Source organism: Diadema antillarum, unplaced genomic scaffold (genome assembly GCF_040938485.1).
Source record: "Diadema antillarum isolate AM-2024a unplaced genomic scaffold, OU_Dant_1.0 seq00000166_RagTag, whole genome shotgun sequence".
Taxonomy (NCBI): Eukaryota; Metazoa; Echinodermata; class Echinoidea; order Diadematoida; family Diadematidae; genus Diadema; species Diadema antillarum.
The window spans coordinates 81,077-94,439 of record NW_027271236.1 but is presented as its reverse complement, the minus strand read 5'-3'; the positions used below and the strand labels follow the sequence as shown (position 1 = coordinate 94,439).

General features: G+C 38.2%; 1 protein-coding gene across 7 annotated transcripts in view; it reads right to left on the bottom strand.

The window, feature by feature from the left end:
- Positions 1 to 13,363, bottom strand: part of LOC139728138 (dual specificity protein phosphatase CDC14A-like) — a 75,102-nt gene that overhangs the window by 20,311 nt on the left and 41,428 nt on the right. For all 7 annotated transcript variants that reach the window (XM_071639098.1, XM_071639102.1, XM_071639103.1 and 4 more), the window contains exons 8-11: positions 12,414 to 12,644; positions 7,368 to 7,506; positions 6,248 to 6,395; positions 2,179 to 2,303 (exon numbers count right to left, since the gene is read on the bottom strand). In XM_071639098.1, the coding sequence (XP_071495199.1) occupies positions 2,179 to 2,303; positions 6,248 to 6,395; positions 7,368 to 7,506; positions 12,414 to 12,644 (643 nt within the window). The remainder of the gene's footprint in view (positions 1 to 2,178; positions 2,304 to 6,247; positions 6,396 to 7,367; positions 7,507 to 12,413; positions 12,645 to 13,363) is intronic.

Sequence of the window (13,363 nt, the reverse complement as noted above, 5' to 3'; positions counted from 1 at the left end):
TTTAAAATCTTGCCTAACCTTTCAAAACAAAATCTAAGACACTATTCACAAGATATGAGCCAAAAAGTGCAGAAAGACGTCTATTCAAGATTATCTATATTTTGGTGACTACATATCTGACCTCACATTTCCATTAACCACAAAGATCAGTACTACTTCAAAAGACCTACAGCCTCTCTGTTCTTGTGAGCATATTATGCATGATATTTAAGTATTGCGTAAATTGTTTTTCAGTACCACTGGTCTGAAATCGAACGAACTAAACCACTGAGGGGAATGCGTATACTCCCAACATCTAGAACACTGAAGCATGCTACTCATGTTTGTAGCATCAAATGCCACTGTATCCTTACGTGAACAATACAAATTTCTGCATATCACGATCACAAATGCGATTATAAATTGTGGGAGCAAGTCAGTATTAATTTCTCATCGCCAAAAGATTCTATAATATAACAAACAGTTACCCTTTGATTTTTAGTTCCAATCCATGCTGTCATGTTGCCGTATTTCATTTCTCTCTCTTATTCTTTTCTCTATAACAGTTCTTCTGAGGTGTCTGAGCATGTTGGGGTACTCATGGGAATATGCACTCCGCAAAACATGTGCACTATCACTAATATCACTGTCATTATATTCATGGTCATAGTAACAAATTGTATAATTACCATTATCATTACTACTACCATCATCATTTTCATTATTCCTACCGTTCTCATTATCATTATCGCCATACTGTAAACACAGACATTTTAGTGTGAGAATTTTTCGCTCTGTGTCAGGTAAGATAAAGACAGGTGTGTTTTTAATTCTGTGGAATCAAAGTATAAGATAGTACATATAGTACAAATATATATCAAGCAAAAATATTTGCATGCTGAAATATTTTTCTGTTGTGCAAAGTGCAGGAAAATTGTCACTTTCATCACTGTCACTATTTCTATTATCACTGTTATTTCTATTCTCATCATCATTTCTATTACTATAATTTGGTACACAGAGGCCCGAATTTCATGAAGGTGGTACAATCTTGTCCATGGTTAAAACCATGGACAAAGACCATGCAGTGCCAAGCATCGCATGGAATATTTTGTTACGAAATCAGTAATTTCACCGACGAATTTTGTAATGAAATGATAATGTCGTTAACGAAATGGTCATTTCATCAACGAAATGATTGATTTCATAACAAAATATCCCATGTGACCCTTGGCGCCCAACGGTCTTTGTTCATGGTATAAACCATGGACAAAATTGTACCACCTTCACGAATTCAGGCCAAAGAGTGTAATGCAGCCCAGAGTTTTACCTGCCGAGATGTAACCTCTTCCCAATTATTCCCAGGCCCACAAATATTATTTTCCCAGGCCTAGGGGTAACAGGAGGAAACAGCAACAGATGAGAAAAGGAGAAGAGAATAGAAGAGGTTGAGAGAAAGGAGTGGGATAAACCAGGATGGTTAAAAAGAAAAAACATTTGTACATATGCCAGACTGAACAGAGTCTCCCAATCAATTAACCCTTTCTGTGTCAGGGACCTTAGACAAAGTGTACAAAGCTATGTTGTTACATTTTTTCCATGCCAATCAGAGCTCAAAACACTCAAAAGGTTGTATGAATGAAAACTGCAGGTAATGCTGCAATGAATATGCCATGAGAATATCACAAAGACATCTAATGGAACACTGAGCTATAAAATGAGCTAATTGTAGCATCAGCTTTGGATATTGGACACAGTATAAATCATAGTATAATGTCACTTGCAAAAATCAATTTCAGGGTATCAATATTTATTGGTCAAGCCTTAATAAACAGACTTTGGTTTCTTTGTGAGTGCATTCATATCACTAAGTGTTGGGATGGGGTTATCAGGAACCACTACATTTCACTTGTCATGAAATTGACTATGTTTTTTGTTTTCAACTGCAATATTGTACATGTGTTGAATATATATATACAACATAAAATTACATAAAATCACACTTTACAAGAAAGGAAAGATATGCCACACTTCAACATGGCAATATCACGAAACTGGACATGAAAGGAAAATACAAAACGTGTGATGAAGATTGTGCTTTTAAAAAGAGATATGATGACTGAGACAGAATAAGTTTGCATTTACTTTGAGGAAGAAGCATAACACAAGGTCTGGTTTATATCTCTTCTTCTCTCTTACTTGAGACTTCCTGTGGTCGCCGACCTCGCCTTCCTTGAAACCTTGAGCTGCCGCAGCTTGTCGCCCTGCGTCATCGTCTGCGAGGAGCTGATGGAGGAGCGGAGTTTGTAGGACTCACCAGGTTGCTATGGAGACAAAGGCAAAGGATGACATGGCATAAGGTCACGATGACAATCAGACTTTGCCAATTATCACTTGGCGTTTACGGGCCCCTAATGCACCATGGACAAGGCTCACATGGAGGTGTATCATTGTCCGTTCATCCACACGGGAAGGATTAGTACTACAGGTCAAGGGTAGCATCATCTTGCTGATCTACTCTGGGAATGACTGCAAACTCATTGCAGGTGATACACTGATCATTTCAAGCAAAATATGGTACCAGGTAGAATTAATCTTGTGATAGAGGCATGTACTTTAGTAATAGAAAATAAAATGAAGTTGTTCTCTGAGTTTTTTCTTCTATCTTTTATTTGTGAAATTCTGTTTTCAAGATTTTTGTTCTTGTTGTTCCTACAGCGATGTGTATTACCATAAATTGGGGGTCAAAGGTCATATGACAGGAAACGATGAATCAATCACTCACTACAGGCTTGTAACTCCCACAAGATGGCACACATGCAAGCTGCAACTGGTGTTTTATAGGACATAATTCAAAACTACAGCTACATGGGAGATTAAAGCCCTTGTCACCCGAGCGGACCAACCAAACCTCAAAACATTTCTGGAGTCAGGAGAAAAACACTTCAGAGATACTGACTGAAGAAAAAACTTTTGACATGACATTTGTACATCAAATGAAGTGTTCTCTGCCTCTATCTATCTCTCTTTTGCCCAAGTTATTCACATATTCCAAATGTAAGTAGCAGCAATATTTTTGAAAGATGAAAATTTTGAGTAGGTGACATTGTCACTTGATGTTTATAAAAACAGAATGAATAATTTGATATCTCAATCTCATCAAGACATCAAGGTGGGGTCAAAAACAGAAGGCCTTGCTCTGCATGCAGAATAGTGAAGGATCAGAAGGATCTTGCAGGGCTCCATTTCATGAAATTTGTCGGCCCTGACAAGTTGCCAGTCTCTGAAAATCACCATAGTATTACAGTCAGTGACCAGAACTTCTCAGCCGATCAAAACCCAAGAACTTTACTGACATTGTCAAAAACTGGCAACTTGTCAGGGCTGAAAACTTTTAGGAAACGCTGTCCAGGAGTATGGAGTAACTAGTGTGGTAATATCAGTTGAGGAAAATCAATGAATGACTTGGAAGGGTACAGCAGTGTTCTATTCCCTACCCCACCCCACCTCCACCCCTCCTGCTTGTTTGTTAGACAACTCCAGCTTTGTCTCCCTCTCTACCCTCTTCTCAAGGTAAAATGAAAATGAATGTCATGCACATGTGTGCACCCATTTCTCAGAATAATTCGGTCTCCGTAGTCAGTGCTGTCATCACACTGAGTTCTCCCCATAGGTGTTCTGCATGAGTTAACTCTTCAAGGCTGGATGCACCAAAGACATATCTTCCCCTCTCCTTTGTTCAAACAATGGCATCTTGACCCTCCCCTACAGTTGGAGGCGCCCGCTTGGATGGTATAAAGCACCTGCCTGCTTTTGTTCCCTCACCACTGAAGATCAATGGCTTGCATTCAAAGGGCCCAGTCTGGGGCTATATCATGGTGTGGATGGGTGAGTATGAATGGAAGATATCCCCAGTCTGGTCAGAATAGATAAAGTATGGATTACTTTCCATTGTGTCACAAAGCTGAAGATGCTATCCTGTGTGCCTGAAGATGATTAAGGATGGGTGAAGTGGCACAAGGAGAGGAAAAAACGCATGAGTTCAAAAGGTGTCTCGCTCTGTACAGTGGCTCTCAATAGTGCAACAGATACTTAACCTGTTGAGGAAGAGTCCTGAGTATACTCGGGCAGGTGTCTATGGGAAATGCGTGTTGTAGCAAAATCATACCGTCCTCAATGGGTTTAAACTATGCAGACGGGGACCAAACATTTTTCTTGTTTTTTTCTCCATTTCTCGCGTTAATTCTACACTTCTTCCTTTTCAAGAAATACACACACACAAAATGCAAACTCTTACACACATACGCAGACACAAACAATGCCTGTAATAAACTAATGCTTGCCAAGCCTACTTTGTATCTCTAATCAGTTCTTCATTGTGAATGTGTGACATGTATTAGAGATATCCTACAGTCCTCATTTCAACCCTACCTATTTTGCAACAAGACACCACAGACCTTACTCATACAATTACGCAATCTGCATTTGAGACCATACCAACACTACCTACAAATTTCTGAAAGGTCACATCTAATAGCATGTTTTACAGTCGGTGAACAATGTTGATGTCCCATAATAATACTTCCTGAAGAAATAATCCCTTTTTGCATCTTACCCTCAAGTTGGAAGCATGAATATGGATGAAGATTCTACAGGCTTTTTAGACACATTTTTCTTCTCACTTTTCTCCATCTTTTGCCCTCGAGAAACGTGAAATCCTTGCAAGTTTTCAAAAACAGCCATCAGTAACACTGACACTTTGCAATAATCCTGAATAGAGTGTGCTTTAATGAATATGCCAAGTACCAGGATTATCTGAAAAACACTTCATAGTGGTTGCTATGGATTTCTAAATCCATAATGGATTTCTAAATCCCCTTTTGTGTGGACAAAACATGAAGCCTAACTGAGTCAGCAATGAACCACTCAGTTTACAACACGTTTTCACAGAAGTAAATTCCTACAATTTTTTTTTTCATTTATTTCAGTGGGTTAGGAATGTTCCCATTTTGACGAGTTACGAAGTGTATGCATAACGTCAAAGCTGGCTGTTTCTTCTTTCCAAATGTGACCTAAAGGAAGGTTCGCCATGCCACCTACTGCTGATTTTGTAATACAAGGTCGCTTGTGTGGATCCCTGCCGAGTCCTATGCCCTTGCCAATGTGGGTCTACAGATCACCATACATTTCTCTACATTGCCTAATGCACCTATTCAGCAACCAAGGTTGCAAGCGTTCTATGCCAGGTGCACATTCTTGGAACAGCTTGCATCTGAAGGCTTCGACGTTTTACATACTGTCTCCTATCTTTCTACAGATCCATCAACTGAGTATATCTTTTTTTCAGGTGTGAATGTTTTTCTGAGCATTTCCACTGAATCTCTTCATCTCTCTCCATTTGAATTTCTTTTCATTTCTGCCCATCCATCTTCTTTCCAGCTTGCTTTCCCTATTCTGCATTTCAATTTCTTTGTTCAAGGCTCTCACACGTATTTAAGAACTTGTTGGTTTAAAAACATATACAGAAACGTGTGCCCAAATGTGTATGCTATCAATATAACTTTAATGGGTCTGAAAGCAAAGTTTCATCACATTTTTCCAAAACATGGTCTCTACAGAGGTCTTTTCCATCAATTTGTACGTAATCACGGGTGGCAGGTTTATACTCTGAATGGTTTGACCTCTGTAAGGTGACTAAGGGGTGGAGTTTGACATGACTGCATTATTACTTTCTCCATGGTACATTCACATAGTATACTACTGCCAAGTGTAAGTGTATTCTTCATTGCATATTTTGATTTACAGATTAAAGTTTGTGAGGCAGCTATTATATCTATTTATTTCAACATAATTATTCTGACTAGATTACAAGATCAGCAAATGAATGGTGTTTTACTCCTACTGTAGGTCCTGTACAATGGAAAGTGTAATGTCATGTGCAGTTAGCAGTCAGAAGAAGAGAATTGATTTCAGTGTGTGAACACTCCATAACTCTATACACATTTAGAAATGTGTTTCACATATGTAATTCCACAATGCATTCTGTCGTTCAAAGTGTAAACCCCCTCTTTGGTTCAATATATTTAATTCATTTATTTAGCCTATCAGTGGTATACTAACTACTATTCTTGGGGGTCCTGCAACACTATGAAAAAGTAATAATTTATCAAAAATACACAAATTAATAAATCAAGATTCCATCAGAATTCCAAAGAGTGAATACTAGTATTCCACTGTTTGAATATATTCCCTCCCCTCCTCCACTCACCCCGTACGGCATCGTCCGGTCGTTGTCGTTGATGGTGATGTCGTCCACAGCGCTGAGTATCCTCGACACGCTGTTCTTATTTGCAACCTGTCCCTCTCTAGCCTTCTTCCTAAAGATGTCACCTTGTACCCACATACTGGCTTGCTTCCTGAGAGGGAGAAAAACACACAAGAACAATTACACACACTGTTATAGCAAGCTAAGGTCAGAATACACAGATTTCATTCCCATGCTTCAGAGAGATAATATATTTGTACTCCAGTTTCTTTTTGGGTAGATTTAAGGCATGTTATGACGGAACAGGGAAAACTGTATTCCAGATGACTTTGATAAAAGTGTGCAATCAAACGGTAGTAGAATTACATTTCATTCAAAGTAAACACACTGTAAATTGTTACAATGTATAGTATCATATGTTTTCACTAGGGGCAAAATGTAAGTGGAAACCATACAAGCAAATCACATGCAATGTTATTGCCTCAAAAATCATCAATTGGAGTGTATGCTGTTCTCTAAAAAAAACACCATTCATTTCAAGAAACTGATTAAAAAAGGAGAAAATGCATCCCCTACATCAAATTCATCAAGAGTTACATGAATTCGCAACAATGACTCTACGTTGAGAGAGGTTCACAGTTGCTTTAGAGTCTTTGAAAAAAGTGATTATCCTTTTTAACAGTGAGAAGAAAGATGAGGGGCATTCATTTCCTTGTCTAACTGAATGGCACAAGGTCAGCTGTATCACTGTTGCATAACAATGAGAAAATACCGTACATCATTTAAAGATGTCAACATTTTGCTCTGATTTGTTTGAATTTATACTGTTTCATGTGCTACAGTTATATCATCCCTATAAATAAACCCCAAATAGACTCGTTTACAAACACATTCAAATTCCATGCATATCTTTTACACAAGGATTGTTCCTGGCAACCATAAAGTTTGCCCAAGGCTTGCCCAACATTACAACAATTAATGCATACAGGATGGATACCAAGTACTGAAGTTTATCCATTAGGAACAGTTTAATGGGAAAGCTTGTTACTTGGACCAAATAAACGAAACAATAATAAATTTGACTACATTTGATAGTAAATCAGTCAATTGTATGGATACTCACTCCTCCATATAGTGCTGCTGAGGCCCAATGACAGAGCCTGGCCTACATATCCTAATCCAGGCAATGGTCTCAGCCGCCGTGAACCGGTAGTGCTTCATGATGTAGCAGCCTATCAGTGTGCCTGTCCGCCCAAGGCCGGCTGGAAACCATGGCAACCAAAGAAAAAAAGGAGGGAAAATTCTAACGTCATCCAGAGTTTTGACGTATATCATCAAAGTCGGATAAAATGACCAAACTACAGAATAACCTTGCTCATTGCATTATCCCCTCAATCTCTGCATTTCATCACAGAACTTTGTTATAGACACACTACTGTCACCGCTATATTTTGCAGGGTTTTCTCGCACAAATTTTGCATGCTGTGTGCTATTTGTGAATTAAATAACCAAAAAAAATTACTAGCTCTTATCCAGTTTGTGTAAAATACATATTAAATTGATAAACAGCACAAGAGGTTCTCTGCTGTGTAAACTTTTTGTAATCACCATCCATTAACGAGACTACCAAATCATACTACATAGAATACATAACATTATCGTTTGTGGAAGATTCCCATGCATCTTCTACTCAAGTAATTTAAACAGTTGTGGGCTTACAACAATATACCAATTTATTTGTTCACTTATCACTTATAAACGATGGTCACCTCCCCGTTTTCATAATAAATCACAACCTAAAAATTATTGGCAAACTTGGTAACATACAGGTCTTAATACATTGTTGGAATAAACTCTGCAGCATAAAGTTCTAAAGTTTATACTGATGACATAGTCTGGCTTTGAAGGTAATATTTCTTATCTCAATACAGTGGTACTTCAGATTAGTATCTACTACAATATAGCAAAATACACAATCCAATATTAGTGGAAATAAAAGTAATAACAGCCAGGGTGCTTTAAGCACCCATTTGACCGACAGGGCAGCTACAACTTATTGTCAGGCAATACTCAAAAAATGAATGGGCTCTTGTCTGTTTTAATAAAGTATGGGGCCCTTGCCTGTTTTGATGAAGTATGGGGCCCTTTCCTGTTCCAATACATTATGAGGACCTTGCCCACCTTTACAGTGGGACTTATGCCTATACAATTTTGTACATGTATATTCCACGGGGACCAGTGAAGAAATACACTTGTATTCTTTGTATTGCCAAGTATTAAGCAATGCAATGATAAGTGACCATATCACACCAATTGGATTGCGAGTTACCACAATACACAACTCAAAGAATGGGTGACCAAACAAAAGAAACAATAGAAGGAATTCCAAGAGAACACATACAAGGTCGTTCAGAGAGATTTATACTATTGATTTCGCACATCAAAATCAATGGGTATTTCTCTTGGGATTTCTCACCGATGGGGTGATGCCCAGCATTCTCCTCTAACACTGCAATACAGTGGATGCTAGTGTGCTGGCTTCTAAATATTAAGGTCCAGGACTGCCACTAGATATAAACATGACGGTCAAGTTCCATGCCTTGCTACTCACAGGGAAAGATTCATTTCCAATTCCAAGCGATAAACTATTGAGAATTTCTCAGGTCAATGTTTGTAATAGAGCTGTTGATATCACAAAGATTTTACCCTGAAGGAAACCAGAAACTCTGACCTACTTTGATCATGACCTACAACAGCCTACAAAGAAAAACAAATAACATCTAGCATAGACTGTAATAATGAAGAAAGTTTGCATGGTAACCAACAAACTCAAAGAAGCAACACTATCACAGTGTCAGAAACATGCAAAGATACTTTGATGCTACATTGCACCCCTACAAACGTCTTACATGTGGGCAGAGTATGACATACAAATAGGTTCTGTCAACAATTGAATAGAAATGGAGTTTGGAAACAAAAGAAGGAATAGACTGGAGAGATGCATATTTTCCTATGTGGCAGACAACTGTAGTATCACTTCAACTATATGCCGTTAAAGAATAAGTTACATCATTGTTATGATGATTGCAAACAAGACTGAGAATGGAAATCTTTCATAAGTAAGCGATACTTGCACATTCTTTATTTGATTGACATCTATTCATAGTTTATATTGAGGAATTCTACTTCATGGCACTTAATATTGTATTACTTATATAAATACAAAATGTTTCTATTCACATATTTACGCGAAACTAGGAGGAAAAATAAACTGACACTATCAAATTTAGTATCATGACTAATTTTGTATGTGCTTACATGCACAATAGATGCCCGTATATTTTCCCTCACTCAGGCAGAGGTTGAATTTACTGCTGAGCATCATGCTACACACGGCACACATGTACGGGTATTACACCGCGGTGCATTAATCACACAGCCATTCAGCCTCGTAATGATCAAATTGTGTCACTACATTAGCTCTGTAAAACTCATCTGTGATCTAATGCTTCCCTAATGACAGGAGAAAATACAGAGAGTTGGCGGAGGTTGTGGGAATTATGATTCCCTCGAGATCGTCAAGTTAGCCTGTCCTTCACCTGATGTAAGGTATTAAGCAACTTATGTGAGGTAATACAGCATAACTCAAACTTCTGACACATCAAATCTGTAATTTACAATTATCACTACTATTTTTTAAATGGTCTTCTAAAATGATTACAGTCATAATTTCAATGTTACCTTTCATGATCTTTAAAACCATGTCACATGCATATCAAAGGGCTCTGAAAATCCAATCAGTTTCAATGCCTCTTAATAATTATAGTGTTCCGGTTGCAATTTAAGCTATGACCATTTTTCTATCAAAAAGCTTTAAATTCTGCATTGCTGAGAGTCAGTAGGTTGACCCTAAATTTTGAGGGTAATTGAAATGTCAATTTCATGCAATTGTAATACTTTTCTACACTATGATGCACATGCAAAAGTGTTTCTGATCTTGTTTTAAACCTAACCAGTCAAAAACAATTTCACCCAAGTGCAAACAAGACCCTACTCACTCTAACATGAAGTGTACTATCTCAAGAGATTTGAGCAATCGAACAGCACTAAAATATGGTAAGGCATTAAATACTACGAAGTACCCCAAACACAAGATCAAGAAAGTGTGATATGCAAATATACACTCGTGAGCAATATCCCATGATGCAATTTATGGGGAATCCCAGCTTTGCAGTAGTCTCATTTCAGCTGTAACTTAATTTCTCCAGTCCACCTCTCTCTCTCTCCTCTCTCTCTCTTTCTTCAATTACAAGTTTGTATTTTCCTATCCCTCAACTTCTCATCCTTTTTGTCTTTTAGTCACAGTCTCCTCTTTCCGAAGCCTCTTCGTTTTCCTGTCTGTACACATCAACTTTCTCCATCCATTTCTTTCGTTCTCAATTGCTGAAGACCAGCTGTTCAGTCTGGTTCAGCTATCTTTAGTGACTGGCATTTCCTTACTCATTAATTCTTGTGTCTTTGTCTGGTTACGTTCCTCCACAACTCCACTCCTTGCTATCAATCAACCCTCATCCCGAAGTTTTGTACATGCAGACATGACATTCAAAAGGCTGCATATGATGCGAATGTAGCTACCCCTGTGTCCTTCAGGAAGGGTTGGAGAGGAGTGGAGTATGTGTTAAGACAGTTAACCCGTTGAAGACGAGTCCCGAGTATACTCAAGCAGGGGTCAATGGGAAATGCATGTTGTAGCAAAGTCAGTCTGTCCTCAACGGGTTACTGTAAAAGTGGATATTTTCGCGCGACTAATTTTTCGCGCTTGCCCACGTAAGAAGAGTTTCGCGTGTTATTAATTCCGCGGAATCAAGACATCAACAACTGGGACATATGGCACGCAAAAATATTCGCGTGCTTTTATTTTCGCGCTAGCTTGCGGTTGCGCGAAATGCGCGAAAATTTCAACACTGCGAAAATTTCCACTTTTACAGTATAATGAAGGGGGGGGGGGGGGTCCCCGAAGCGTGTAAGACCCTTTGTCGTAATTATACTACAGAATCCTTGACTGCAGATTTAGAAGTAGCCTAACTTTTGGCTCGACATATATGTATGGGTAATTCCGTGAAGTTGGGACACAAAGTGTTACATATTAGCATACCTCAATACTAATTATGCTATCTTTATAGGCTTTACATTTGTATTGAGACCATACATTTTCCTGGAAATTTTGTGCCATTCACACTCAATTTTGATGAAGTTATTTTTAAAAAATGTAACAGTGTCCTGTAGCATCGTGACGTGTCCATGTAGCATCGTGATAGTTAAAATCTGGTCCTAAACGACAAATTAATGCAATTAGCTCGACCAAAATTTGATATAATATGCATAATTACTAGATTGGTCAGATAGCTAAATATCTTAACTCTATTTTCCACAGTTTTACTTATACAAGAAAATTACACAATGTGTCACTATGCTACACGGTGTCAACCTAATGTAACAAAAAAGGACACCGCGTAGCATCGTGATACATTTTGTAATTTTCTTTTAGAATTAAAACTGTGTACAGGAAATTTGAGATATTTAGCTATCTGACTAATCTAATAAATATGCATATTGCATCAAATTTTGGTCAAGCTAATTGCCATAATTTGTCTCTTAGGACCAAATGTTAAAATTTCACGATGCTACATGGACACGTCACGATGCTACAGGACACCGTTACATATTGTTTAATAACCTCATCAAAATTGAGTCTGAATGGCACAAAATTTCCAGGAAAATGTGTGGCCTCAATGCAAATGTAAAGTCTACAAACAATAAATGTATAGCATAATTAATATTGAGTTATGCTGAAATGTATTTTTCAAATATCATGATGCTACATGGACACTGCCCCAACTTCATGGAATTACCCGTATACATGCATCCCCTCTGGGCACTTGCTTGTTTCATATGTCAGAATCATCCTCTGGTGCTCATTACCCACAAACTAAAAATGAATACTTTGGCTAAATATATGAGCTAGTGAAGTTATCACCCAAGCACTGACTTTCCAAATAGATATATCTCATGAACTTCTGCCATTACACAGTTGAACTGAACCCTATACAACTCAGTGTTAGAGAAGACATCACACATACATGATATAAGAACATCACACCAGCCTCACCTTTACAATGGACTGCAAGGGCTCCCTCAGCATTCTCTGATAACGTGAGGAACTTCTGGAGGATGGCGTCGCTGGGCGTGCTGCCGTCGATGAAGAACAGATCGTAGTGGTCGAAGCCGGCGTCGGTGAACCGCCTGGCGTCGTAGATCTTCTTGTTCAGCCGGACTATCGCTGTGATGTTGTGTTTTCTGAAGTAGGGAAAGTATGCCTCCGGTGCATGGTAGGGATAGCCTATCATAAAGAAAGACGTTTAATGGATACATGGAGAGTCACCTATTACTTCTCGGGACTTGATGTCAGGATCTGACAGAAGTTAATGTATGTCAGTAGTTAGTCTAGTATCCAGGCTGTGGGCTGATCAAGCTCCAATAAATGTCATGCTAATTCAATTTGCATACTTAAATATATTTACAAGTCTTTTTACTTATAAGCCCCTACATATACTAGGTGAGTGGATGACAAAGATGCTCTAGTGTTGTAAATAATGGTAGTGCTCCCCACCTTGACTATGAATGCATTCATTGTAACTTGGGTAAAGAATAAGGTAAATAATTATCTAAAGAAGAAAAAAAAAACCAAGATGAGTCTGGATACTGAGCTGCAACATGGCAAAGACAGTACACATTGGAAAAGGAGTACTCTAGCTTTGTACCCCACTATTCTGCCTCATTCAAAACGATCTCAAAGCATCCTACACAAACAACTCAACATTTTCTATGCATAATAGTTCACTGCCCCATCATGAAAAAGCACTTTGATAATTAAGTAAAAATATGACCCAAGGTTATGACTCTTTGAAATTGAGTTGGAAAAAAAAAAAGACATCCAAATTTACTCTCAGTTGTTGGTACTGCACCCAAACTTCCATTCCTTCATGTCCTCATTCAACCAAGAAATAATCGGGATGATACAACTCAATCTCGATTTCTTTTTCTTTTTCTTTGTAAATA